The 23,562-nt window shown below is 48.0% G+C and overlaps 2 protein-coding genes across 3 annotated transcripts in view; one reads left to right on the forward strand and one right to left on the reverse strand.

The window, feature by feature from the left end:
* The window catches only part of HADHA (hydroxyacyl-CoA dehydrogenase trifunctional multienzyme complex subunit alpha), a 541,230-nt gene that overhangs the window by 371,287 nt on the left and 146,381 nt on the right, over positions 1–23,562 (reverse strand). For both annotated transcript variants that reach the window (XM_069605578.1, XM_069605577.1), the window contains exon 9: positions 13,006–13,124. In XM_069605578.1, coding sequence (XP_069461679.1) covers positions 13,006–13,124 — 119 coding nt within the window. The remainder of the gene's footprint in view (positions 1–13,005; positions 13,125–23,562) is intronic.
* The window catches only part of HADHB (hydroxyacyl-CoA dehydrogenase trifunctional multienzyme complex subunit beta), a 679,110-nt gene that overhangs the window by 130,145 nt on the left and 525,403 nt on the right, over positions 1–23,562 (forward strand). The window lies entirely within an intron of this gene.

A 23,562-nucleotide genomic window follows, 5' to 3' on the forward strand; every position in this document is an offset into this window, starting at 1 on the left:
GGCAAACAAGTCTAGTGGAGGGTTACCCCATAGGGGGGGGGGTGGGGGGGGGGAGAAGAGAGAGAGAGAGAGAGAGAGAGAGAGAGAGAGAACGAGAGAGAGAACGAGAGAGAGAGAGAGAGAGAGAGAGAGTGTGTGTGTGTACCGTTTGCACTTCAGATGCTGCTGAAAGGCTTGAAGAGCCGAGGCGTGCAAGAGTTCTAGGAAGTTGATATATCTTTGGGAAGTACAGTGTGTCCACTGGCTGTGTGGTGGAGGAAGTGGAACCCCCCCCCCCCCAATCCGGCGAGTGAGGAGTCTTTAGTTAGGATAGCTTGTGCTGGTGGAGCGTAAAAGGTTTCCTTTAAACAAGTTGTCCTTGGACCACCAGCAAAAGGCCTGAACCAGGGTTAGCGAAACAACCTCTAGATCGTACTGTCCTCGGACCCGAGACCACTGTTTCAGTAACCATTCCTGCATTGCATGCATGCGCACACGTTTGGAACCAAGTGAATGCAAGAGGCCATCATCCTGAGCAAGCGCATTGCATTGCGTAGTGTTATCTGGTATCTGACATTGTAGTGAGGTACCTGCAACATCTTGAAACGCAGGTATTTTCTGTGCGCAGGGTGCATTGAAATATGAAAGTATGCATCTTTCATATCCAACGTCACCATGTAGTCTCCCCATTTCAGGAGTGGAAGCACTTCCTAGAGCATGGTCATCGTATGACATTTGTTCACAGGGCGCAGATTTAGTACTGAGTGCATGGTATGGTCTTTTTTGGCACAAGGAAGTATGTTGAATAAATAAGGTTTACCTGGTTTGCAGGGACAATTTCTATGGAGTCCTTCGAGAAGTGCCTTTATTTCCTCCAGCAGTATGGTTTGCTCTTCTACAGTCATTTTCTTCTGTCTCGGCGGGCGGTACGGTGGCTTTTGAAGCATCTTGATGCAATACTGATAATGAGCATTCTGATGCAATCTTGATTGACAACACTCACTTGCCCAAAGTTCTCCCCCTCCCATGCGTTGGTGAAGTGAAAAATCTGGCCTCCTACTGGAGTGGCATAGGAGGGGAACCGAAACCGTGTGTCACTGTTTGGGAGGCGTTGAGCCTCCCCCAGGTGAGGTTCTGCTCCTTTTATTTCCTTGGCCTTGTGACTGGACGCAAGACTAAGACTGTCTGCCCGAGAATAGCATGAGGAACGTTGCGCACCCTGGCCCTGAAATCTCCTTTGGCGTTTGGGGAGCCCCGTTGCGAACAGGGTTTGTCAACTGCCCATGGGATTTAAGAATGTCATACTCCTCCTTGGCACTCTTGAGGGCATCTTCTACGGCCTTCCCAAACACCACATTCGGCTCCACTGGCATGTGTGAGGGTTGCTCGAGTCTCTAGCGTGAACCCCGACTTTCTAATCCAGGCATGGTGCTTGATGAGTGTTTCCTCCACTATGATGTGTCCAGACTTATCTGCCGCATGAAGTTTGTTCTTTAGGATGCAGTTCAAGATCTGCTTGCCTTCAGCGATCGTTTTTAGTAACTGAGCCTTTAGTGGTTCTGGGACGGCTTAGATTTAGCGTTCCAGATCCTCCCATTGTGGCAGCTGTAACTAACAGTGTAGTGTTAGCGACCTTCCTCCCAAAAGTATAAGTCTTCTTGCTTTTCTTGTCTGGCGCGGCTTCTGCTGATGCCAGTGGAGTGCCTGCACTCGTCCTCGTGGTGGTGGCCACTAGGGAATCCAGGATGGAAAACCCTGTCTGGGTGTCCTTTGGGGGTTTAAGGGCATCGAAAGATTTTTCTGGCAACCTCACCTTAAGAGGAGAAGCACCGACGTGTTTTTTTTTCCCACTTTGTTTTTATTAAGCTTTTCAGCAAACACTTCCGCCAAGCAACAACTGGCATGAACAAACAATTGCAACCTACAAGGACAAAACATAACCATTTTCCCCCCACCTACAACCCCCACCCCACCCAACCGCCCCGCCCCGCCCCCCCACCCCGCCACAGGCAAACCCGGCTTCAGAGAACAATAGGCACAAGAGGCTAAAAAGTAGAACTGAACACACAATAAGGCTTTTCAGAAGAACATCAATGTCAGTGAGGTCCCAGGTGACATTACAGGACGTGGCGACAGAACCATTTACTGGCTACCCTCTCCGAGCCTCGAACCAAGCAACCCACCCTGATAATTCACAGCTTCAAGGCTTCACAGTCAATATTTAACAGAACAGTCCAATCCTGTATCCTGTAAAAAAGAAGACATGGTGTCATTTGCAATGGCCAACAATTTCTCATACGAAAAAGAAGTAACTTGTTAAGCCACCCCGCCTTTGTGCGGGCTGTGGCTCCCCTACATGTTTGGGCCAGTGCCAGTCTCCCCCTCTCTTAACATGGCCCCCGTCACCTTTGAGAAGGGTAACGACTCATCAGGCAGGGGCGAACCCAGCAGGACGTCCAGGGGGGTGAAGGGAGGGGTTCTTTCCCAACAGGTCCTTTATCCAGCTGAGCACTTCTGCCCAATAAACCTGGATTGCCGGACACCCCCACCACATGTGAAACCAGGAACCATGGGAGGAACACCCCCTCGGGCACATTGTTGATACCCTGGCATACATTCTAGAGAGGGAGACGGGGGAGCGATGCCAGGAATGGAGAATCTTGAAATTGTGCTCCATGGCTGCCGTAAACAACCCCCCAGAAAAGATGGTCTTAAAGACAGCCTGCCAAGCACGATCATCAAGGGCAAGGCCCAACCTCGCTTCCCAGATGCGCTTGAACGTCTACCTTCTAAATTGGCTGTGAACAGGGCGTGGTAAATCTTGGACAGGGCCCCCTTCCTGGACCTGGCTTCCACAAAGATTATTTCAAAGGGGATCAGGGGACGGGTAAGGTCAGACAGCCAAGCGGCCCGAGTGACGATTCCCTTTAGCCGCAAGTATTTGAAAACAAAGCGTTTTGTCAACCAGCGCCTCTAACAGCTGAGCGTAGTAGAGGAAAGCACCCTGGTGAAAGTTGGGCAGCCCTTTCCACCCGCAGATCCGACCACGACTGCGTCCCTCGAAACCCTCTAGATCCTAAGTTGATCTGGGGGCCCCATAGGGAAGAGGGCCAAGATGAGAGGAGCTTGTTATCTTTGTTAGGCTTCCAGGACGCCCACAAGGGTTGGGTGCGATCTGACCGTCACTGGAAGAGAACTGGGTGGAGCCCAAAGGAGGTCCTGACTTTTCGGGTGAACATGCACATCTTCCACGTAGGCCTAATACGTTCTAAGATCGTCCCTCAGATGTTCTAACATCACACGTAGCTGGGCTGCTTTATAGTACAATTTAAGATCCGGCAGGCCAAAGCCCCCATAAAACTTGGGAAGGGTCAGGGTGGAATACTTCACTCTAGCCTTCTTGCCATCCCAAATGAAACAGAGAAGACGAGATTGCAATTGCTCGAAAAAGGAATCCGGAACAATGCAGGGAAGGGTCGTAAAGAGATTTAGGAGCCTGGGGAGAATGTTCATCCGTACCGTGACCATACGCCCAAGCCAGGAGAAAGTAAGGGGAGCCCACTTCACCAGATCACCAACGATCTTAACCTGTAGGGGGGGTAGTTTGAGTTAAACAGTTTACCCAGGTCCCTGAGGATATTAGTACCAAGGTATCAAGATGACTCCCTCTCAAACCTCATACCCAGCACCTCAGTTCTGCCTTGGTCCAATCCCAATCTACCCATCTGCATGAAGCACGATTTGGAAACGCTGACCTTTAGCCCAGAAAACACCCCGAAATATCCGATTAGGCCTAACAAATGCGGGAGGGACGCATGGAGATTAGTCAAGTACGCCAGTATATCGTCTGCAAATAAGGATAACTTGAACTCCCAAACTGCATCCCTGAGACACCATCTGCCCTAACCGCGATGGCAAAGGGCTCCATCGCCAGAGCATACAGAAGGGGGAGAAGGGGGCACCCCTGCCGAGTGCCTCTGGAAAGCGCAAAACCTGCCAAGGTACAACCATTCACCAGCACCTTCGCTGAGGGTCCATTATATAGGGCCGAGACCCAACCGAAAAAACTGTCCCCCAGACCCATCCTTCGGAGCACCTTCCACAGAAAAAGCCACTCGCCACGGTCGAAGGCCTTTTCCGAATTGAAGGAGAGGAGATAAGCCTCCGAATCCCGCCTGGACACCTCATGCATAAAACCCAAAGTTTTCCTCACATTATCAGACCCTTGGTGGCCGGGAACGAAACCCACTTTTGTCTCTGAGAACCAGGGAAGGAAGAAATTCCGACAGCCTATTCACCAAGATTTTGGCAAAAATGTTAACGTCGACGTTGAGAAGAGAAATAGGCCTATAGGACTGGCAAAGCAAGGGGTCTTTCCCTTCTTTCGGGAGAAAGACAATAAGAGCAGACATCATGGAGCCCGGGAGGGACCCCGTTTCTAGGGCAGAATTGTACACCTTCGCCAGGAAGGGTGTTAAGGTGGAGCGGAAGGTTTTGTAGAGGCGGCCTGAAAAGCCGTCGTCCCCCGGCACTGTACCACTCAGAGAAGCAATGGCATCAATTATGTCCTGGGGTGAAATTGGGAGCTCATGAAGATCCGAATTCTCTCGGGTTAAGCGGCGAATATGGAGAGGATCCAAGAACCGGTCCACATCTGCCCATCTCCAGAGTACTGAGAGGTATATAAACCTTCATAATACTGCCTGAACTGCTCCGCTATCTGATCATCCTGCAGGAATCTTTCTCCCTCTCGGACAGCAATATAGCTCACCCTTCTGCTGTTACGGAGCTCCCTCAACCTCCAAGCCAGGATCCTATCTGCCCTTTTCCCCCCTCTCCATGTACCGTTGCTTTAAAAAGGCCAGCTTTCTTTCCGTTTGCCCCACTAGAACAGCAGACCATTTTGCCCTAAAGGCTCTGAAGCTCCTCCCACTTGCCTGGATACAACTGATCTCAGCTTCCCTCCTGGCTGAATAGCTGCTATTTTCTCACTCAGCTTCAACTCTTCCCGATTACTTTCCCTCTTCTTCCTAGAACCCATTTCCATCACAGAACCTCTAATCGTGGCCTTGAATGCATCCCAGACACCGCTAACCTCCACTTCCCCGGTATCATTGAGAATAAAGAATCCCTTCATGGAGACTTACAGCGACTGCCTCAACTCCTGCAACAAGGAATCATTACAGATCCATCAAGACCTCGACTGACTAGGAGGGGGTACCCCCAACTTCACCTCAACCAGGTCTTGATCAGATCATGGAATCGTCTCAACCCCAAAATCAGAAACGCAGTCCCTGATCGAGGAGTCCACCAGGAAATAATTCATCCTGGAAAATGCCATATGTACCCTGGAGAAAAAGGTGAGAAGAGAATCACGATTGCGCTTGTGGGGGTGAGTATCAACCAGGCCCAGCTCCCTGTTAATACGACGGAAAGAGTCGGAGAGTCTCGTCTGGGACCGCATGTCTGGGCAGGGGTTGGGGGACTTCCTGTCTCTATCCGGACACAATACCATATTGAAATCCCCCCTACTGTAAGAGTGTCTTTGGCAAACCCTTTGATTTTCTCCCCCCATCCCTTCCCAAAAGACGTCCTGCCCCTCGTTCGGGGCATACACGCCCACTAAAGTGTACATCCTGCCTCTCACCTCCCCCTTGACCATGACATAACACCCTTCCAGGTCAGACCTAACAGCCTTGGGGGAGAAGTAAGCATTCGGGGAGATAAAGAGGGTAACCCCTCGTTTCTTCGCCAAATAGGAGGATCGAAACACATGTTGGATAGCCTTGGACTTAAGTGGTGGTTCCTTTCCCCTGGCCCAATGTGATTCTTGTACAAAGAGCAAGTGAAGTTTGAGCCTAGAAAATTCCCAAATCACCATTGACCTCTTGGTAGGAGAGTTTAATCCACGCACGTTCAAGGACCCCACCAACAACCACTGGAGAGAGTCGGCCATTAGAAAAGCCTTAAAACCCTGCCAACTCCATAGAGGAGCCCCTTATGACAGCCCCTACCCCCAGCCTCTGCGCACCAGTGAAAGCCAGGAAACACCCCCCCCCACCCCAACACACCCAACTGCCTTGAGGAACCCTCATCAACCAAGAAAAACAACCTCTTCATCCCTCCCCCAACCCCTCCCCAAAAATATCAACCCCTTCCACCGCAGCCCCCCCCATGTAAGAACAGGTGAATTCACGTAGTATTCTTCATCCCCCCCTTCCCACCGCACCAGGAAACCCTGTTGCATGAGACATAGGCAACAAAGAAGACCATTGCACAAGCAAACGCCAAACCCCTAAACCCTGAGGCACACACATCGAACCAACCAAAACCCCAACATCCAAATTCGCCTGCGGCTCTGGGGAGGGAGGTGCCACTTTTCTATACTTCCTATGCCCTCGGACGCGACGTCGCCCTGCGCCCTCCGAGGGCACACCATGATCTCTCTTCCTTACTCCCTCCATCCATGACTTGCTTAGAGGTAGGGTCACCCAATAATTCTCCAGTCACTCTCTGGATATCAGACTCTGCAACCAGGGAGTACTTAAAACCATCAAACTCGAAGGAGAGCGGGAACGGGTGGCCCCACCTGTATCGCACTCCCTTAGAGTGCAGCCACCTCGTAAGGGGCCCACAGAGTCTCCGACGCGCAAGAGTGAGAGCAAAAAGATCTTGGGGGGGGGGGGGGAAACAATATTTTAGCGCCCTCCAAGTCAATAGGACTTTTCCTGCGGGGCAGCTCGAGAATCTTGGCTTTCTCTGTAAAATAGTGAAATTTCACCAGGACAGATCTAGGGCCACCAGGACACCCTCCAGCTCTATTGGCTCTGTCAATTGTACATTTGCTGGTATTTTCTCCAGCAAACAGTTTACTAATGATTGCCTTGACCACACTCAAAATGTCGAACGCCGTCTCCCCATCCTGCTCCGGAATTCCGAGGAACCTCAGGTTGGAGCATCTCTCCCTGTTTTCCAGGTCATCTAACTGAAGGGTAACCTTCTCCTTCCGCTCCAGCTCAGCTAGTCTCATGTCGAACTGTGTTTCAAAGAGGTCAGCAGAGGTTTGGTTGGCCTCAAGGGCTTGGACTCTATCCTGCACGGAGTCCATCTTCTTGTCAAGGGAGTCGAGCCTTCTGCTTATGTCTGCCCTAAAGTCGCAAATCTCCAGCAAGGCTGCCATGTTGCGACTCACTGATTGTGAATCCATTGCCTCCTGGTGACTCGAGGCCTGCATGTTATTCCTGCTCTCAGGAAGTTCGGGGGCCCGCCTAAATCTCTGCAGGGCCTGTGCCCAGTCCATCCAGAGCACGGGTAGGCACCTACGTCCTGCTCACGTCCCGCCGCTCCCTGGACTCGCACTCCGGTCCTGCCCCCGGCAGTTCCAATACCAGTGATACCTCCTCCTTCTGACCTGGCACGGGGGGCCACCGGCATGGACGACCTCCACCTGAGGAACTGTGCTTGACGTTTGGCCCGCTGTAGCGAGATCAGAAGCAGGGGGGTAGGGGCGGGGGTCCAGCACCGCCAGCAGGGGGCATGTGTTTATTTGTACAGGTAAGTAATCTTTCAGCTGATCAGAGGCATTATAGTGAGCCACAGTCTTTTTGCAATAATACAAGACAGAGTACCTTTGTGATGACACTAGGTCACATACTGTGCCTGAAATGTAAATGGTGTACTGTTATTTTCAATAACGATTCCCTGGAGCACACAGAACAATTTTTTTTTTTCTGTATTACAACGCCGGTCCTGCACTTCAGCCAGTCGCAGCGTCCACCGGGAGGCCCTCACCCTCCACCGGCACTCAACTCATGCCCTCCACTCCTTCACGGGGGTCTCCCAAACCCCCAAACCCAGGGGGGGAGGGGGATCCAGCCACCTGCCCCCGAATCGTGCAGCAGTAGCGTGGCCCTAGGCACAGTCACCCGCACACCATCTTCAGTCCTGACAACGAGGCAGCCCCTGGCGAGCCCAATGTCTGGGGGGGGCCTCCGCACTCAAGCACCTCTTTCCCTTGGCTCACCTCTGGACCTGCTGGGGGAGGGGTGGGTCTCCCCCCCACCCCCTGGGACACAACCCACCGCAGGGCTGCCTGCACGGGGATGCCAACCGCGTCCAGGCACAGCCACACGGCGGACGCACACCACCTCGGCTCTCCACACCGTGCACCCGAGCTGTCCTCTGCTGCTACACACCTTCCGCAGTCCGGCTTGCAAGGACCCCGCTCGCGGGTCTCCTCTGGCTGCGAGCACGCGAGGGAGGCCACTGCTCCTCCCCCACTGCTAGGTCTCCACGCGGTCTCTCCAGCGGGCAAGGCCACTCCGCCGATCCCGCTTCCAGCAGGGGAGGGGTGCTCTCAGGAGCTCTGGCACCCTCGGGCCCCAGAGTCGCGCTCCGCCGCTGCTCCACCGTACAAGGGAATCGCATAGGGGGTTGGGGGATCAACTCCCGCGATGCTGGGGGGGGGGCTCTGATATTAGAAATAAGCACCCTGGGACGGAGACAGCCGAGATCTGTCAGTACATCTTGGCGCCCCCTGGTGGCTCCCTCCTGACATGTTTCTTAATCAGTTCTTGCATTTTTCGGTGTTTCCTTGGGAGACGCTGAACAAAGACCTTTTGCCGCCCGTTTTTCATTGCACCAAAGGTGTGCCTTTTTATGTGTGGTGTACGAACAAACTTTTGTGCGCAATGGCCCTTGCCGTCACTCATGACCCGATACTGCCAATCCATTTCTCTGTGATCCCTTGGAAGACCCTGGTTGCACACTTGGTTCGTGTCCTTCCGGTGGCAGGAAGGCTAATATTTAAATGGGGTTTTGTCCATTATATTTTAGAAGGGCAAATGGGCGAGAAGAGAAGAAATGCAAGTATGGAATAGGCATTCTCTAAAGCGGTCTGTATAAAGAACCCCCCCCCCACCCCCTGCCCCCCCATCTCTCCCTACTGGAATGGGCTGAAGCCTGAAGAGGCCCGTGAATGGCCGATCAGTCAGTCTATGAGTGTGTTTGTCAGGAGCCGTCAAGCAGTCATGCGACAAGGAGAACAAAGGAAAGAATGTCTATAAGTATAACTTTATCTAATCAAAGGCATCAGCCTCGAACAGAATTCCACATTTGCGACAGACTTTGATGGTGGAAACAACAGATCTGAGGGACCTAGACGTGTGAAGGACAATGGGTACAGTACACCTCACACTAGGGATAGTATTACTAAACACACCCCATCAAAGTCCTTTTGAGTTTCAAAAACAAATCTTGTAATACTCTGCGACTTCCACTAAATATCGGACTGTGCAGAGAATGTGATCTAAGCAGATCCACAAGCTCTATACACACAGTTCCTGGTACGCGGTTCTGGCACATCTTAAAGGTCAATATCGGTCGGTAATTCAAGAGTCACTTCTGGACCCCTCCTTAAATATCACAATTGCCACCGATTGCTTCCAGGAAGCGTCAATGACTTATTAATGGTAATTGAGCAGGCTAAATATATCAGATGGCATGAGAGTTATGTGCAGTATAAGAACAGTATCTACATTCCATCGATCACACGGGCCTCCTTGTGTCTTTGTAGATGCGTAATTGTCAACCTTGTTCCATTGCAGAGTCCCCATGATGGCACAAGATTGTGTAGTAGCACGATTACAGCACCTACTTTGTTTTAGCTTGTGAGGAGGCATTCGTCCTACAGCGTTTCGCTCTTTAAAGACTGAAACGTTGAGCCAGTAATTAAGTCTTCATTGACACTGGAACCGTCGTGCCCTGTGTGAAGAGAAGTGGGGGTGGAAAGAAGTAACTTCTGAATGTTTGTGATCGAGGCAGGTGACCGCGTAGAACCGTGCACATTGTTTAAATGGAGATATAGATCTAGATATATTTCAGATTTTTTTACTATGTGATTTGTTACTGAAAAGGTTATTCTAGTATGACTACATCTGTGATTTAGCCTCCAAAGAAAATTGCAAGTGTTCTATTGCTTTACTGTGTTACAGCACTTAATTGAAAGTTACAACAGCGTGCCTTAGGTGTATATAATTAAAGGGATAGTCCAGTAAAAAAATGTATTTTAAAAATAGATAGGCAACATTAAAAAAATACTAGCACTCATTTTTTTTTTAAACTTCCTATGTAAAACTTTGAGCTATTCAAGCTCAAAATTCGCAAAAGCAAGCACATGGGCGCATCCATTTTGTGAAATGGATGCCCGCTTGTGCTGGCTTTTGCGGCACTAATGAAGGAAAAGCCAGCCAGCTGTAGTAAACAAAAGCTACCGCTGGGTGGCTTTTCCTTCATTGGTGCTGTATGCGGAGGACGGGGACCGGAGACCAGAGCAGGAAAGCTGCAGCTGAATCTCGGTAAGTGCTATTTATTTTTTTTTAGAAATAAAACCGCAGCTTTAAAAACGTATTTATGTTTGTGGTCGCTTTTGAAGCGACCGCAAACATAAATACAATGTTGTTTTTGAAAACGCTGCGGTTTTTATTTCCAAGTTTCTCAGACTCCTCCGGCTCGGAGGAGCCGGAGAAACTCGGAAAGAAAAACCGCAGCGTTTTCAAACACAACCGCGTTGTGTTTCTGCCTGCTGTGGCTATCACTTTGGTTCTCCGGTACTCCCCCTGGAGAGCACCGGAGACCCAAAGTGAAAGCCAAGGCATGCAGAAACACACCGTGGTTGTGTTTCTGCCTAAATCTGCTTTCCCATTTGGGGCTCTCGGGCTCCCCACGGGCCCCCCCCCCCCCGAGAGCCCCAAATGGGGAATCAGCTGTAGGCAGAAACACCGCGGCATGTAAACACAACCGTGTTGTGTTTCTGCCTCCCTTGGCTTTCACTTTGGGTCTCCGGTGCTCCCCAGACCCAAAGTGATAGCCACAGCAGGCAGAAACACAACGCGGATGTGTTTTCAAACACAATGTTGTATTTATGTTTGCGGTCGCTTAGCGACCGCAAACAAATAGAAATAAAACCGCAGCTTTAAAAACGTAGAAAAAAACCACAGCTAGTTTTTTTTTTTTTTTTAATTAATAGCACTTACCGAGATTCAGCTGCAGCTTTCCTGCTCTGGTCTCCGGTCCCCGTCCTCCGCGTACAGCTCCAATGAAGGAAAAGCCACCCAGCGGTAGCTTTTGTTTACTACAGCTGGCTGGCTTTTCCTTCATTAGTGCCGCAAAAGCAAAAGCCAGAACAGGCGGGCATCCATTTCACAAAATGGATGCGCCCATGTGCTTGCTTTTGCGAATTTTGAGCTTGAATAGCTCAAAATTTTACATAGGAAGTTTTAAAAAAAAAAAAAAGTGCTAGTATTTTTTTAATGTTGCCTATCTATTTTTAAAATAGAAATTATTTACTGGACTATCCCTTTAAGTATTTAAAATATAACTTTTGTGCACCAGTGTTTTCTTGGACCGAATTCTTTCTATGTCACTACAGCCTTCCTGCCACCTTCGAGCAAGCCTGGCTGCTCGCCATTTTACCAAACCTTTGTGTGGTTGAAGCTGAACTTAGATAGTGTAACCCTGGTCACCCAAGGTGGGCATTCCTCAGTGCCGACTCAGACAGTACTTTAAAAAGAAAGCACCTAAAAATGGGCATTTCCTATACATGCCCAGGAGGAAGACAGCCAACAAAGACTGAAACAAAAAATAAAATTAAACTTTAAGATTAGCAATGTTGCCCATTGTAGTGGTATAGAAGGTGTTCCCTTGCAGTAACAAAGACTAAAGGTGCACACAAGTGCACTCAGAAAAAGTGAACAACAGCTTATATAGGATTCACTGGTTTCAGGTAAAAAGAAGGCAAACATTTAATTGCACTATTGTGCATAAGGGAGGTAGCAGTGCCAGACAATAGACATCAAAAGGGGTGTGGGTCCACCTGCACTGGTAGTATCAAGGACTAACCTGCGTCCCCCAATGTAAAAGGAGTGAGGAAAATTAGGAAGGTTCAATGTAACCCTCACTAAAAAATTATTAACTGATATTATGGGGGTCCCACTGAAAGAAATGGAAAAGGGCAAAAAAGAAACATTTCCCAACACTTTTTACTGCACAAAACAATGTGCAGAGCACAATCACATAATGCACAATGCACATACCACGAGTATGACTTCCACCTTGGGTGGTTCACATCAGAGGTTCCCTGCACTGATGGCACGAGGACTGGTGTGTTAGGAAAGGTTTTTCATTTTGCACATTTCCTCCATCCACTGGGTTCAAGTCTCCCACAGGATCGGACTGGGGCAAATAATTGTCTAGGGCACCAACGTAAATTGTGGTCCACAGTTGCAAATGAAAATTCATTCCTTTTGTGACACTGTTTGAATAGTACGCAAGGGGCAGGTTTTGGATAAAATGGGATGCAAATTGTGCATTTTAAAGAATATTTATTCAACAAAACAGGCTAAAAAATTGCCCCACTTTGACCCAAAAAAAATAAACACTGTCCCGCACAAGCATTTTGCATTTTTTGGTTCGGCCAGGAGCATATTGCCCTATAAGCCAGTCCAAGCCTGGTCTCCCAGCGTATCGAATAAGCGATATCCAGACTGGTTTTAGGGATGAGCAAGGCCCTTTTGTCTCACTCATGTTAAAATGACTGTTTGGGGTGCACTTATCAGCCCCCATGGTTAAGAGTGCAAAGAGAGTGCTTAAACGTAGGGGCTAATTAGTCCACCCCCAAAGTGTACTCTTTTCACCTTGGTATTTGCATTGCAACAAGCCACCTTACGTGGTGTACTGGTGGGAAATACAGCAACACCCTTAACTTTCCTGTGAGAAACATTTTAGATACTTTGTGTGCAGTGAACTGCAGGCGTTTGTTTTTGTCGTCAGGTTGGGAAAAGTCCCTTACGCCATATTCATTGGTCACTTGTTCAATTGATTTGCCAAAGATCCGCCAAAATGAATGGTTTAGGCTTAGACACAGCTGGATATAATATTGTATCCTTGGCAGGACCCCTACAACTACCAACGATCCTCGTTTGGCCCATCATTATGCTTGCAAAAAGTATCAGACAGTTTCAATCTTACCTCAATAATTTTCAGGGGAGCTGGGTACAGACCCTTGGTCTGTTTCTTCACCTTCGCCTCTACTGACTTGTATACCTGCTGTCTAACAAACGGAATGCCCAGGACGTAATCCGTGAGTTCTGAAACAAAAGCAGCGCATCCATAAATATCGGCAAGGTATTTCACAGGTTCCAGTGCATGCTACAATCAACACAATCCAGTGCCATCCCAATAACCCCACACGCATTCCAGCATGCCTCATGGTCAACCTCAGAACAGCAAATAGGTCAGTGCCGTTCAACATAGCTATAGTGTTACATGTGTTCTTGTAGTTTTCATGGACACTGACAATCTGTAGTAGTGCACATTTCAGTGCTCTCCATTACCAAGATCAGCAGTGCACACATTCCTACACCATTCAATGCCAAGCCATGTACATACTATTGTGTAATGGCGGGCCAACGTCCTACAGGACACAAATGACACCATCCTTTAATTCCAAGCAGCAGGAATACACATTATAGTGGCCACTCCCTCAGGCTTCAGGGATTACCATTGTGCCACCTTTGAATCCCAACAGTGGCAGTTCCCATCCACCAATATTAAATGGCAGCAGTGGGCCTTCGGAGCCCTCTAATCTTAAACCACAAATTCCAAAGTCCTAGAAAACCGTGGCAGTGCATGCATTACCAACTCTTACTATGGCAGTAAACATTTCGGAGTGGAGCAGTGCAAAGCAACCAACACAATCCTTTGCCTTTTGATAGCCTTCACTGGATTTACACACATTCTGTGTCCTTCAATTACAAACTACAGTTTATTTAACAAAACGTACCTGAAAAAGAAAAGAACGGATGTGGCCTTCATATCCAAAGTAACACAATACACATGGTGAGTGTCTCCTGGTACGGGGGACCTCTGGAAATCTGTGCCCCCCCCCCCCCGAAATATTGGAGCACATGCCCCATCACCTTACCCCTCGACGAAACTCCTTGTCGAGAGTAATCTTGTCTGCAAAGCTTCCGGACGCCTGGATCCACTGAGCATCCAGGAATTCCTGAAGGAGTCGCATCCACAACCTGCAGAGCCGGATCAGGTAAGTGTACAACGGTGGGCAGCCATAATTTTGAAAAAAAAATGTCGACAGACAAAAATGTCGAAAAAAAGAACTTTCGACTTTCGTTTTTTTTAATTATATATTTATTTTAGGGGTTCGGGAGTTAAAAAAAGGGAAACATTAAAAGAAATTTTTAAAAAAGGGGGTTTGGGGGCACCCCCCCCATTTCGAAAAAAAATTGCATTGAAAAAAAAAGTCGGCATTTTTTTTCGAAATTTTGACTATGAACCGTGTACAACATCATGCAGCGCAGCGACTTGATGGTCCGCACTGTGGCGGTCTTCAGTGCAAACTGCCGCTGCACCTTGCCCAGCATGGCCGCTTATCCTCTCTTCCAAGGAGGCTGCCAGACAGGAGACCGTATTGAGTCTGGCCCCCAGGAACAGCATATTCTGCGATGGTATCAAGCAGGACTGGAGAGTTGACTGAGAACCCCAGATCTGTCAGCAGCTAGACGATCTTCTCCATGTTTTTGACTGCTACTTCCGTTGACTTGGCCCAGAGGAGTCAGTCGTCGAGGTACGGGTACACATGTATCCCTTGTTGGCGCAGATCGGCCACCACTGGTGCCAGGCACTTCGTAAACACACAGGGTGCCGACTTCAGTCCAAAAGGGAGGGCCTTCAACTGGTAGCGCCTTCCCTGCATCCTCCAGATCCAGCAACGTTAAGAAGTCTCCTTCCTCCAGGTGGCCAAGCACGTCCTGAAGTTTTGGGACTGGAGGTATTTGATGAGACGCTGCAGGTCTAGAATGGGCCTCCAGCCTCTGGTATTCTTTACCAAGAAGTATCTGGAGTAGACTCCAGAGCCCCGGAGTCGCCTTGGAACCAGCTCTATCACCCCTTTTCTTATCATGGCCCGTACTTCCTGCAGGAGCCGAGAGATGTGCTGCTCCTGCCAGGCCACCAGCGGCATCCGTGGCCACTTTCATCAGGCCGGTTCAATCCTGCTTCAGGGCCTTTATGCTGCCTTGGGAGTGATGACATCAGCCAACTCCACCGAAAGCCTTGGAACGGCCTTGGTAGGACTCCTGGGTCATGGATCTGGAGGCTTGACGGTATGAAGAGGACCCTCCACCGAAGCCTTTCAGTGATCTGCCAGATACACGAAAGGATGGGCGATGCTGCTGAAGAATGCCCAGGGCACGGGCCGTCAGTCAGTCTTAATGGCCTGCAATGATTCGTCAACGGCCTTCCCAAAGAAGTTGTCCCCATCGAATGGCATGCCCAGCACCCTTGTATGGATCTCCTGACGGATGTTGGTGGCTTTCAACCAGCCACAACGACGGAGGCAGACACTGTTCCTATCTGTTGGAACCTTGTGTCCGTGATGTCCAGGGCCAACGTGATGGCATGGTACAATGCCACCTCCCCCCTTCTGGAAGATGGAAAGTGCTCCGACCCGCTTGTCATCGGCTAGGAACTCCAGCAGTGGGATCTTATATGACAGGGAGCTGTGGTGTACCACAGCTCCCTGTCGTATCAAGCCAGGATAGCAAGGGCAGTGGCAGCCTTGACTGTTTATGCTGCAGAGCACATTACATTCCCTCCCATGGCATCCAACTTGGGACCCCGGATGAAGACGAGGGGTTAGACTACTACTTCCTTGCTGCCGCCGAGACAGTTCAGGGCAGTCTGAGTGTAGGCACTTGGGTGTGGATTCAGGCACCCAGTGTTTCTTCTCCAGCCGATCACTCTTGGCCGGGTTCCTCATCAAATCCAGGCCTTCCTCCCAAATGTCAAATGTCGTCCAAGAGAGGCACCACCAAGATGGTCTACCGGTGTCATTTGGAAGAGTTCCGACGCACTGGCAACCATGGCATGGAACAACCCCACCTTGCCTGGTGAGAGGCTCTGGGCTGTGGCAAACCACCCACTGTGCCCGTCAGCATGTCCGTCCCAGTGTCACAAGAGGAAGGGCAGCATAGGCACGTGATGAGGTTGAGGCAGTGGCATAGGATGTCACTTCCTCTTCGCCCGAGGTTGGTCCGGTGTCACCAGTGTTGTCGGCATCTGTTTCAGAATCTCCAACACCAGGGTGTGCAGGGTCGAAAGGATGTCCACCGATACATCCCTTGGAGAGGTCAGGGCAGTAGGCCTACAGGGCCCTGCTCCTCTGTCGGCAGGTTCAAAGTCAACTCAGTCGTCCCCATTGAGATTTTCAGCATCAACCCTACCCCCCACCCCCCCCATGTCCTCCTGGATCGTGTGGATGGATGCCTGGTTGTCCTCATCCGAGGAAGAAATATCCTTGCCCAGTAGTACGGTTGAGACCTCCTCTCCACTCTTTGCATCCCAGGGAGTCAGGCTCAGGGATGGCATCCTCTTCTACAGTGTCCTCTCCACCGGCTTGGCCTATGCCTCACATCTCGGGGGCAGGTATACTGTGGGCACTGCCGGGGCTACCTTGTCTGGATCAGCCCCATTGGCTTTCGAGAGGGCCGCCGCCACCAACTTAGAAGCCCGCTCATTGGAGCTCAGTGAGGCATGCCCCTGCTTCCCGCGCGGGGTCGAGGCCTTGGCGCTGACCAATGCTGCCAGCTTACTGTGACAATCCTTCACGGTTCGCTTGGAAAACCGTAGGGAGATTTTGTAATCTGCTTCCTTGTGATCCGGATGGCGACAGGAACTGAAGGTGTTTTTCCTCCACAAACACATTCTGCAGTCAAGCACAGCTTGACAAGGGAGCATCCTTCCTTCTCCTCCGACATGGTCACGAGTGTGGAGTAGGCCCGATGGCCTTCTGGAATCTACGATGACACTTCGGCAATTCAGCCCTTGAGGGGTGTTTAAATTCACCAAAAATTGGGCCCCCGGTATTCAGCCGATGTAGGAAAGTAGACTACTTGACAAAAGAAAAGAAAACATTTTACCGAAAAAGGAGAGAAAAAAAAAAAAAAAATCAGCTTACAGAGCAAAACACGAGTACTCCAAACACTTGAACGTGAGGTACAAATCTGAAGATGGCTGCCAGAGGAGGGGCTTATGGAGAGAGCAGTCACCGGCTGGGGGTAGTATGACCGAGAACTCAGCGATTGGTTTGGAGGAGAAACAGTTTTCTCTTTTACCAAGTATTCCCGGCCTGACAACGGGGGAATATTCATAAGCATGTGAATCCATGCCAGACCCCATGCTGGAGATAGAGAAATCTTTCCTAACAAGGTTCAGTTTGTTTTGGGGATACTTGTGTGAGAGGGCCCTCACTGTTTTTTTTGGCATCCATGTTTTCCTATGAAAGCACCCGCTGCCTAAGAGCGTGAGAAAGAGCAAAAGTGCAAGAAAGCAAGCATGAGAAAAAGCGCGAGAAAGGGAAATGAGGAGGGGCGCGGTCTGCCCTCAATCCACATTGAATGGGTTTATATTGTTAAGGATTTCAATCAAGCGACACAAACCTTGGCCTCGGCCTAGTAGGTAGCGCACAATTGAAATGCGTTTCTCCTTATTTTTTTGCAGATTCAATTTTGAGATGGTACACCACGCATATCACACCCCCTTTTCAAATACCCGGGTCACAATGGACTATGAACCAGGCTGGTTGGTAAAATGAAATGTTTATTTTAAAATTCAAAAGAAATCATACACTTTAATATGGGGCAGCAATCAACAATGGGGTGATAATTACAAGGAGAATGTGAGCAATGCACTGGGTTTAACCTCCTAGTGGAGCATATACACAGCACAGCGGAATAGGAGCACTTTTTGATTTAGGAAAGATAGCACACAGGTTAGATTTTTCCCCCTGCAATGTTCCCTCAACCCACAAATCAATTCTAAGTAGATAAACAGAAGCAGCAGGTAATCAGGAATAAGAAACCTTCCCCCCAAATAAGAGAAAAACTGATTTTAAACCCCTTGCAATGTTATAAAATGACACTCTCGGAAATGGACAAATAATGAATGTGGGTTAAAAAAAAAAAAACCTTGAAGCAGATCCAATTCCTCACTAAAGCAACAATGCAAATACACTAACAATCACAAAGACTGGATTACCAAAAGCATACAATTAGAAAATTAGTGAAAAGTTTATACGTGTCATTTTGCTGCAATCTGTTAAAGGTTGCATTTTCTTAATTCCCACCTTAAATTACCCAAATGGTTTTTAATAAAAACTGGTGAAATACTCTGATTTGGAGTGCGGGCATAGAGGTATATATATCACAGGGATAATATGGAAGTGAATGCAAGTCTCTAGCTGGTAAATTGGAGGCGTTCTGCAAGATATAAAAAGATATGAAAAGGTGCGCCTTGGGTAAAATGAAGCCGTGGGAAAGGAAATCAGTTCTGACAAGAAAAGTTTTACTTTAAACTAGAGTATTCAGGCTAGGCCACCAAAGATGGACACATTTAGATCCAAGGTTGATTCGCGAGTTCAACCCTCTCACTCCAGCGCCCAACCCTGGCGGAAACCAGTCCGATCACTCGAAATAGGACTAATGGCAAAGGATTACACAAGACAAAATTTGAAAAGAGAAATGGCGCTAACACTTGAAATCAAGGACAGGGTTGTACGGATAATTCTTACAGTTTTACAAGTTGTCAGGATAAGGATAGGATAACAGAGTGGGATAAAGACCAAGGCAAGACAAGGCATACTATGGGTTTCTATGGGGTGATAATCTATACTCTGAGTCCACTTAGTTTTTGGATTTTTGGACCGTCAATGGTTCTGGTCACTACAAAGCGCCACACCTGGCAAACAGAAGGGCAGTTCTGGTCACCGGATGGCACTTCTGGACTGGCAATTCTGGTCACTGGATAATAAAGGTCAGCTGGATGGCAGGAATGCCATGGGCATGGTTAGCAGGCAGCAAGCCAAGCTGGTTCAGGATGCAAAGGGTACCACAGCTCTCCCCTTTTTAATGGGGGATAAGTGGGTTTTCAAAATTGGAGCCTTGCTGGGAATAGGATCAGCATGGCTTGGGTTTTTCAGTGGGCCATGGAGTATGGTCAGTATGGTCAGCAATGCTTTGGCCTTGTAGTTGGGGTCTTGAATCTGGATGAATGGAACAGGAACGCAGCGCAGGAACCTCAAGAAGAGGTTGTCTAAAGTCTTGTCAGGGTCTCTTATTTATAATACATAGTGACATCAAGTATATGGCTGGGCAGGGTCTGCTAAACACGCCTCTACCAACTGGATTGGGCAATCAATGATGGCTGCCTATCTTAGGATGTGACTCAGTTTAGGGGTTGTATTTTTATGAGGTGAAAAGACTTCCTACAGACCTTTTTGCCAAAAATCAGTCATAACAATTTACACATTTGTACAGTTGTGGCATATTACCCAATGACATGAGCAGGTTACATATTTTATGCAGACCATTCCACTGCAACTCTGAGACATTGTTTCGCCCCTATGATACATTTTGGGTAATTTTGAGTATGAAAGATTCGGCCTAAAATTCCATAACTTTATACACATGTGTGGAGCTATGCAAGTATTAAAATCCGCACTGGCATCATTGATATTTTTCTTATAATCGCTAATACTTTGCCATTTCTATTCCCAAGGTGTCAGTGACTTCTACAAGGTCTCAAATGATAAAACACAAAATCACTTTTAAACTGAAATTTTAACATTTTTACAAAGTCTTGCTGCAGAGATAAAAGTCTTTAAAGTTTATTTATAAAATAGTCTTTGGAAGCAAATGGCAGTCCTTTGTCCTGCCCTGGACCATTATTTTTCTTTTTCAGCTACCACCAACTGTCACTTCCCCCAAAGGGAGGATGGATTTTTCCAGCTCGATTGAAGGTTTGTTGCGGCTTATCCACTTCACACTTTGATGTCCCAGACTTTCTATTGAAAAAGAGACCCCTGCCCAGACTTAAGTTTGATTAGTATGTGAAGTTTCTTTGTCCTGGTGTCATGATCATGAAGTCAAAGGCACAGGCGTGCAGGGGTCGCATGCACAGGAGACCTGGGTGGACTCTGCCCTGGCGCCTTTAGCGCCAGGCTCATGAACAAAAGTAAACAAGAACATCCATTTAACACCAAAACTGCTTTTATTATGGACATAGCACTTCAGATGCATGAACCTTGAACATTCCATCCATTAAGCAGCCCCAAGTGTATTCTTGGGTGTGGCTGCTAATGGATTGTCTTTGCACGTGCTCACTCTAGGAGTGGCAGGGTGTGGCTGGTAAGCCGACCCTAATGGGCATGCCCACGATCTCAGCTATATAAGCTGCCCCAATCCTCAAGCAGACGCTTCGTGTTATTCTGCACTTACAAGCAGCGTAACGCTCACCGTCATTTGAGGTCAGACTTACCTTTGAAGATCCTGCTTCCGGGACATCCTGCTTCCTGCCAGCATACTTACCAACAGGTGGAAGCTGTTCTTACCTGTACATCTCTTTGGCGACCCAAGTATTCATCTTTACACTTTCCGGAATGCCAAAATCATCTTGGCACCGCAGCACGACACGCTCCATCGTCGACAGCAGCACCTGCAAGGAAAAACAGAAGACACGGTTAGACATCGAAAAAACAGTTTAAGGTTGCGCTTCGACATACTTCGTGCTTTTCCTTAAACCATCACTTACCTGCTGTCGAACATTGCGGTAGCATTCATCTTACATCCGGACGCGTCTCACAGCTGCATTGAGGCCGCATTTCAATCTAAGGGAAGAAAACAGACATTATTGAGGGCATAGATAGTAGCAACATATAAAGATAAACAGAATGAACAGCATCACAAGAGCTCAAGAAAGACTTACCAATCATAAGGAGAAGCATAGTCACAGCTGGACTGGACTAATCATCAGGGATCAGTGAAGGAACTAGATCCCCCTTCGACGCGTCCCTGCCAGAAGTAGCAGGATGGAGAGCTTATCTTCCATAATTCACAGGTGAGCTTTATGGGCTGGCGTATGCTCACAGAAACCATACTTTGGGGTGAAGGGTTCGAGAGGTACAACAATCACAGATTGGAGCACTTACACACTCATATCTCCACGCAGGAGCAGTATCACCACGTACCACCGCTCACAGCTTTTCTACTGAGGGAGAGGCCTGAAGGGGGTGATTCAAGTTCAGGGAAGACTGGAAACGTGCCCCAACGCCTCTACAGAGACCAGGTGAGCTTAACACCTGGTCAGTCACAGTTTTCCAACCTAGAAATAATCACTTTCGTGTCCTGGAAGTTTATGGTGGCTCCCTTTCGTGGGGGAAGCCTTAGCTCTGCCAACTAGAATAACTTTTTTGAAAGCTTGCAAAATCTGGCCAAGTCAGTTTAAAACCTTCATTTTCTTTTCTTTGGTCCTGAATAAAAAATAAAAAACAAGCTTGTGGAATAAAAATAGCCCATATGTGTTTGCCAGCAGCCAGCCCCTTCTCATTGCTAGGCACAGACAAGCTTTCATTCAACATATTACTTTTCCTTTAAAACAGGCATTTATTTTTCTTTGGTTTGCCAAGCCCATTTTACACATCTGGTGAAAACTGCTAGCATTTCCTTTAACATTCGATTTTTCCATCCGACTTCCCAATATTGTCTTGCAGCCATAGTTAGTTTCTCGTACACAACAGTCTATACAAGGAAAAGGTCTCCTGGAATTGACATGTGCACAGAGCTACGATTTATTTTGCAGTAGTGGTCGAAGTGGGCGGGAGCGGTGCTCCTCTACTTCTTTTAATGAAGTTTTACTGTTCCTATACTTTTATTTTAAAAAGAAACCGTTCCGGAATGGTTTTGTTTTAAAATAAATGTGTAGGAAGAAGTTGAAACTTGCACTTTCAGTGCGCTGCACTGAATGTTCCCCTAAACAGCAGTCACATGTGTTTTGGGGTTTGTATTGTGCGTGGGAGGGGCGTGGCGATGGGGTTATTGAGGAGCGGTGCAGGCCAGTAGGGAACATAGTTCCACTACTTTTTTCTGTCCACTTCGGCCACTGTTTTGCAGGGTTCATTCCTTTGACACTCTGTAGCACAAAATAAAGCATTTCCTCGTGTACGGCAGAAAGTGAAGTTTCTTGGGCTTTTTTTTTTTAACACACAACCCCGGAACTTGAATGTGACACACTGACGCAAAAACATAAGGATTGCCCATCCAGAGAGGAAACTGAGGATTCCTCATCTGACTACCAATACAGACTCGTCAATTATGGAACGGCCATACCCAAAAATAAGGGGAATAAAAAAATCCAAAAACCCCCAAGGTCAATTAGGCCTCAACCACAATGCTAAAAGGTGAGCGATTCTCCGACTGGGTGTCCCTCATTACAGGAGCTGCAAACTCTAATAATGGCCTACTTGTCGCTATCTATTTCACCATTCATAAAATTAAATGAGACTTTAAATGATAAAGGATTTGATTACGTTAGTAGGTCTTACGAACTCGACAATTCTAAAAATTGAAGACGAAAGCCGTACAAGTAAAAGTGTCCTAAATGAACTCCACAAAAAAGTAGAAGTCTCATTAAATACTTTGACAGAACAAAAGAAGAACGACCTTCTGGAAAAGAAATTGTTTGCGGAAGTGGCTCATGAAGCATTAGCTCTTTTAAATAAGGAGTCGAAGAAAGAAGGCAGTAAGGAGTCCAGTAGAGCCACGAGCAAAACAAAATGGAGCAATCTGTGTCCCAAATTACAGAAATCTCTGAGGATCAAATAAAAAATGACAAGACTGTTACAACTCAAACACAAGATAAAGGTTGTGCTGAAGAACCGAAGAAAGGTGTGAATCCAGACCGGACAAAGAAACAACCACAAAGAATCGAACATCACAACAGAACACGTAGTGCCTACAAATGCATTAAATCCGAGTTTGTCAATGACCAAGAACCAAAAGGCTGAAACAAGTATTCATCCCCATACTGTTACTCCCCTAAATAAGAGATGATAAAACCAGTCAACAACCAATTAAAACGAAGAGTCAAGATCATGACGCATCCTTTAGTATGGCACTAATACAAAGTTTAGGTAAAGAAAATCTTGCGCTCCAAGATATCTAAATTCCATCAACTTCAAATGTAATCAAGCTAACTGAATGCCAACCAAACATGGAGACTGATGAGGTGATCGACATTATGAAAGATGAAATTGAAATTTTCCAAATATTTAAGGGAAATAAATTAAACTTCGGAAAAAATATCAATGCTCAACTAAGAAACCGAAAAACCCACCTGCTGTAACGCTCACCTGACTCCCACGGAGGCGCTGGCCTGGTTCGCGCTGTTGTGACCTCGTCTAAGGTGATGCGCAGGGGTCGGGAGACGGACTGGACCGGGCCCCAAATCTGGCTTGTCTGACTCGCAGAAGTATCCTTCTGTAGGTGAAAATAGGGGGTTAACTGTCTGCGGGGTAATGCAATCGGCCTCCCACTTACCCCTCTCACCCTCCTCAAAACACTTCTGTGCTTCCCCGTAGCGTCTCACCTTAGGGTCTGGAAGGACGAGCTCTCCATCCTGCTTCTGATGCAGGGGCGCGTTGGTATCCAGTTACTTCACTGGATTTTCGGATTGGTG

The sequence above is a fragment of the Ambystoma mexicanum genome, chromosome 4p, assembly GCF_040938575.1.
Source record: "Ambystoma mexicanum isolate Mex_15411 chromosome 4p, UKY_AmexF1_1, whole genome shotgun sequence".
Taxonomy (NCBI): Eukaryota; Metazoa; Chordata; class Amphibia; order Caudata; family Ambystomatidae; genus Ambystoma; species Ambystoma mexicanum.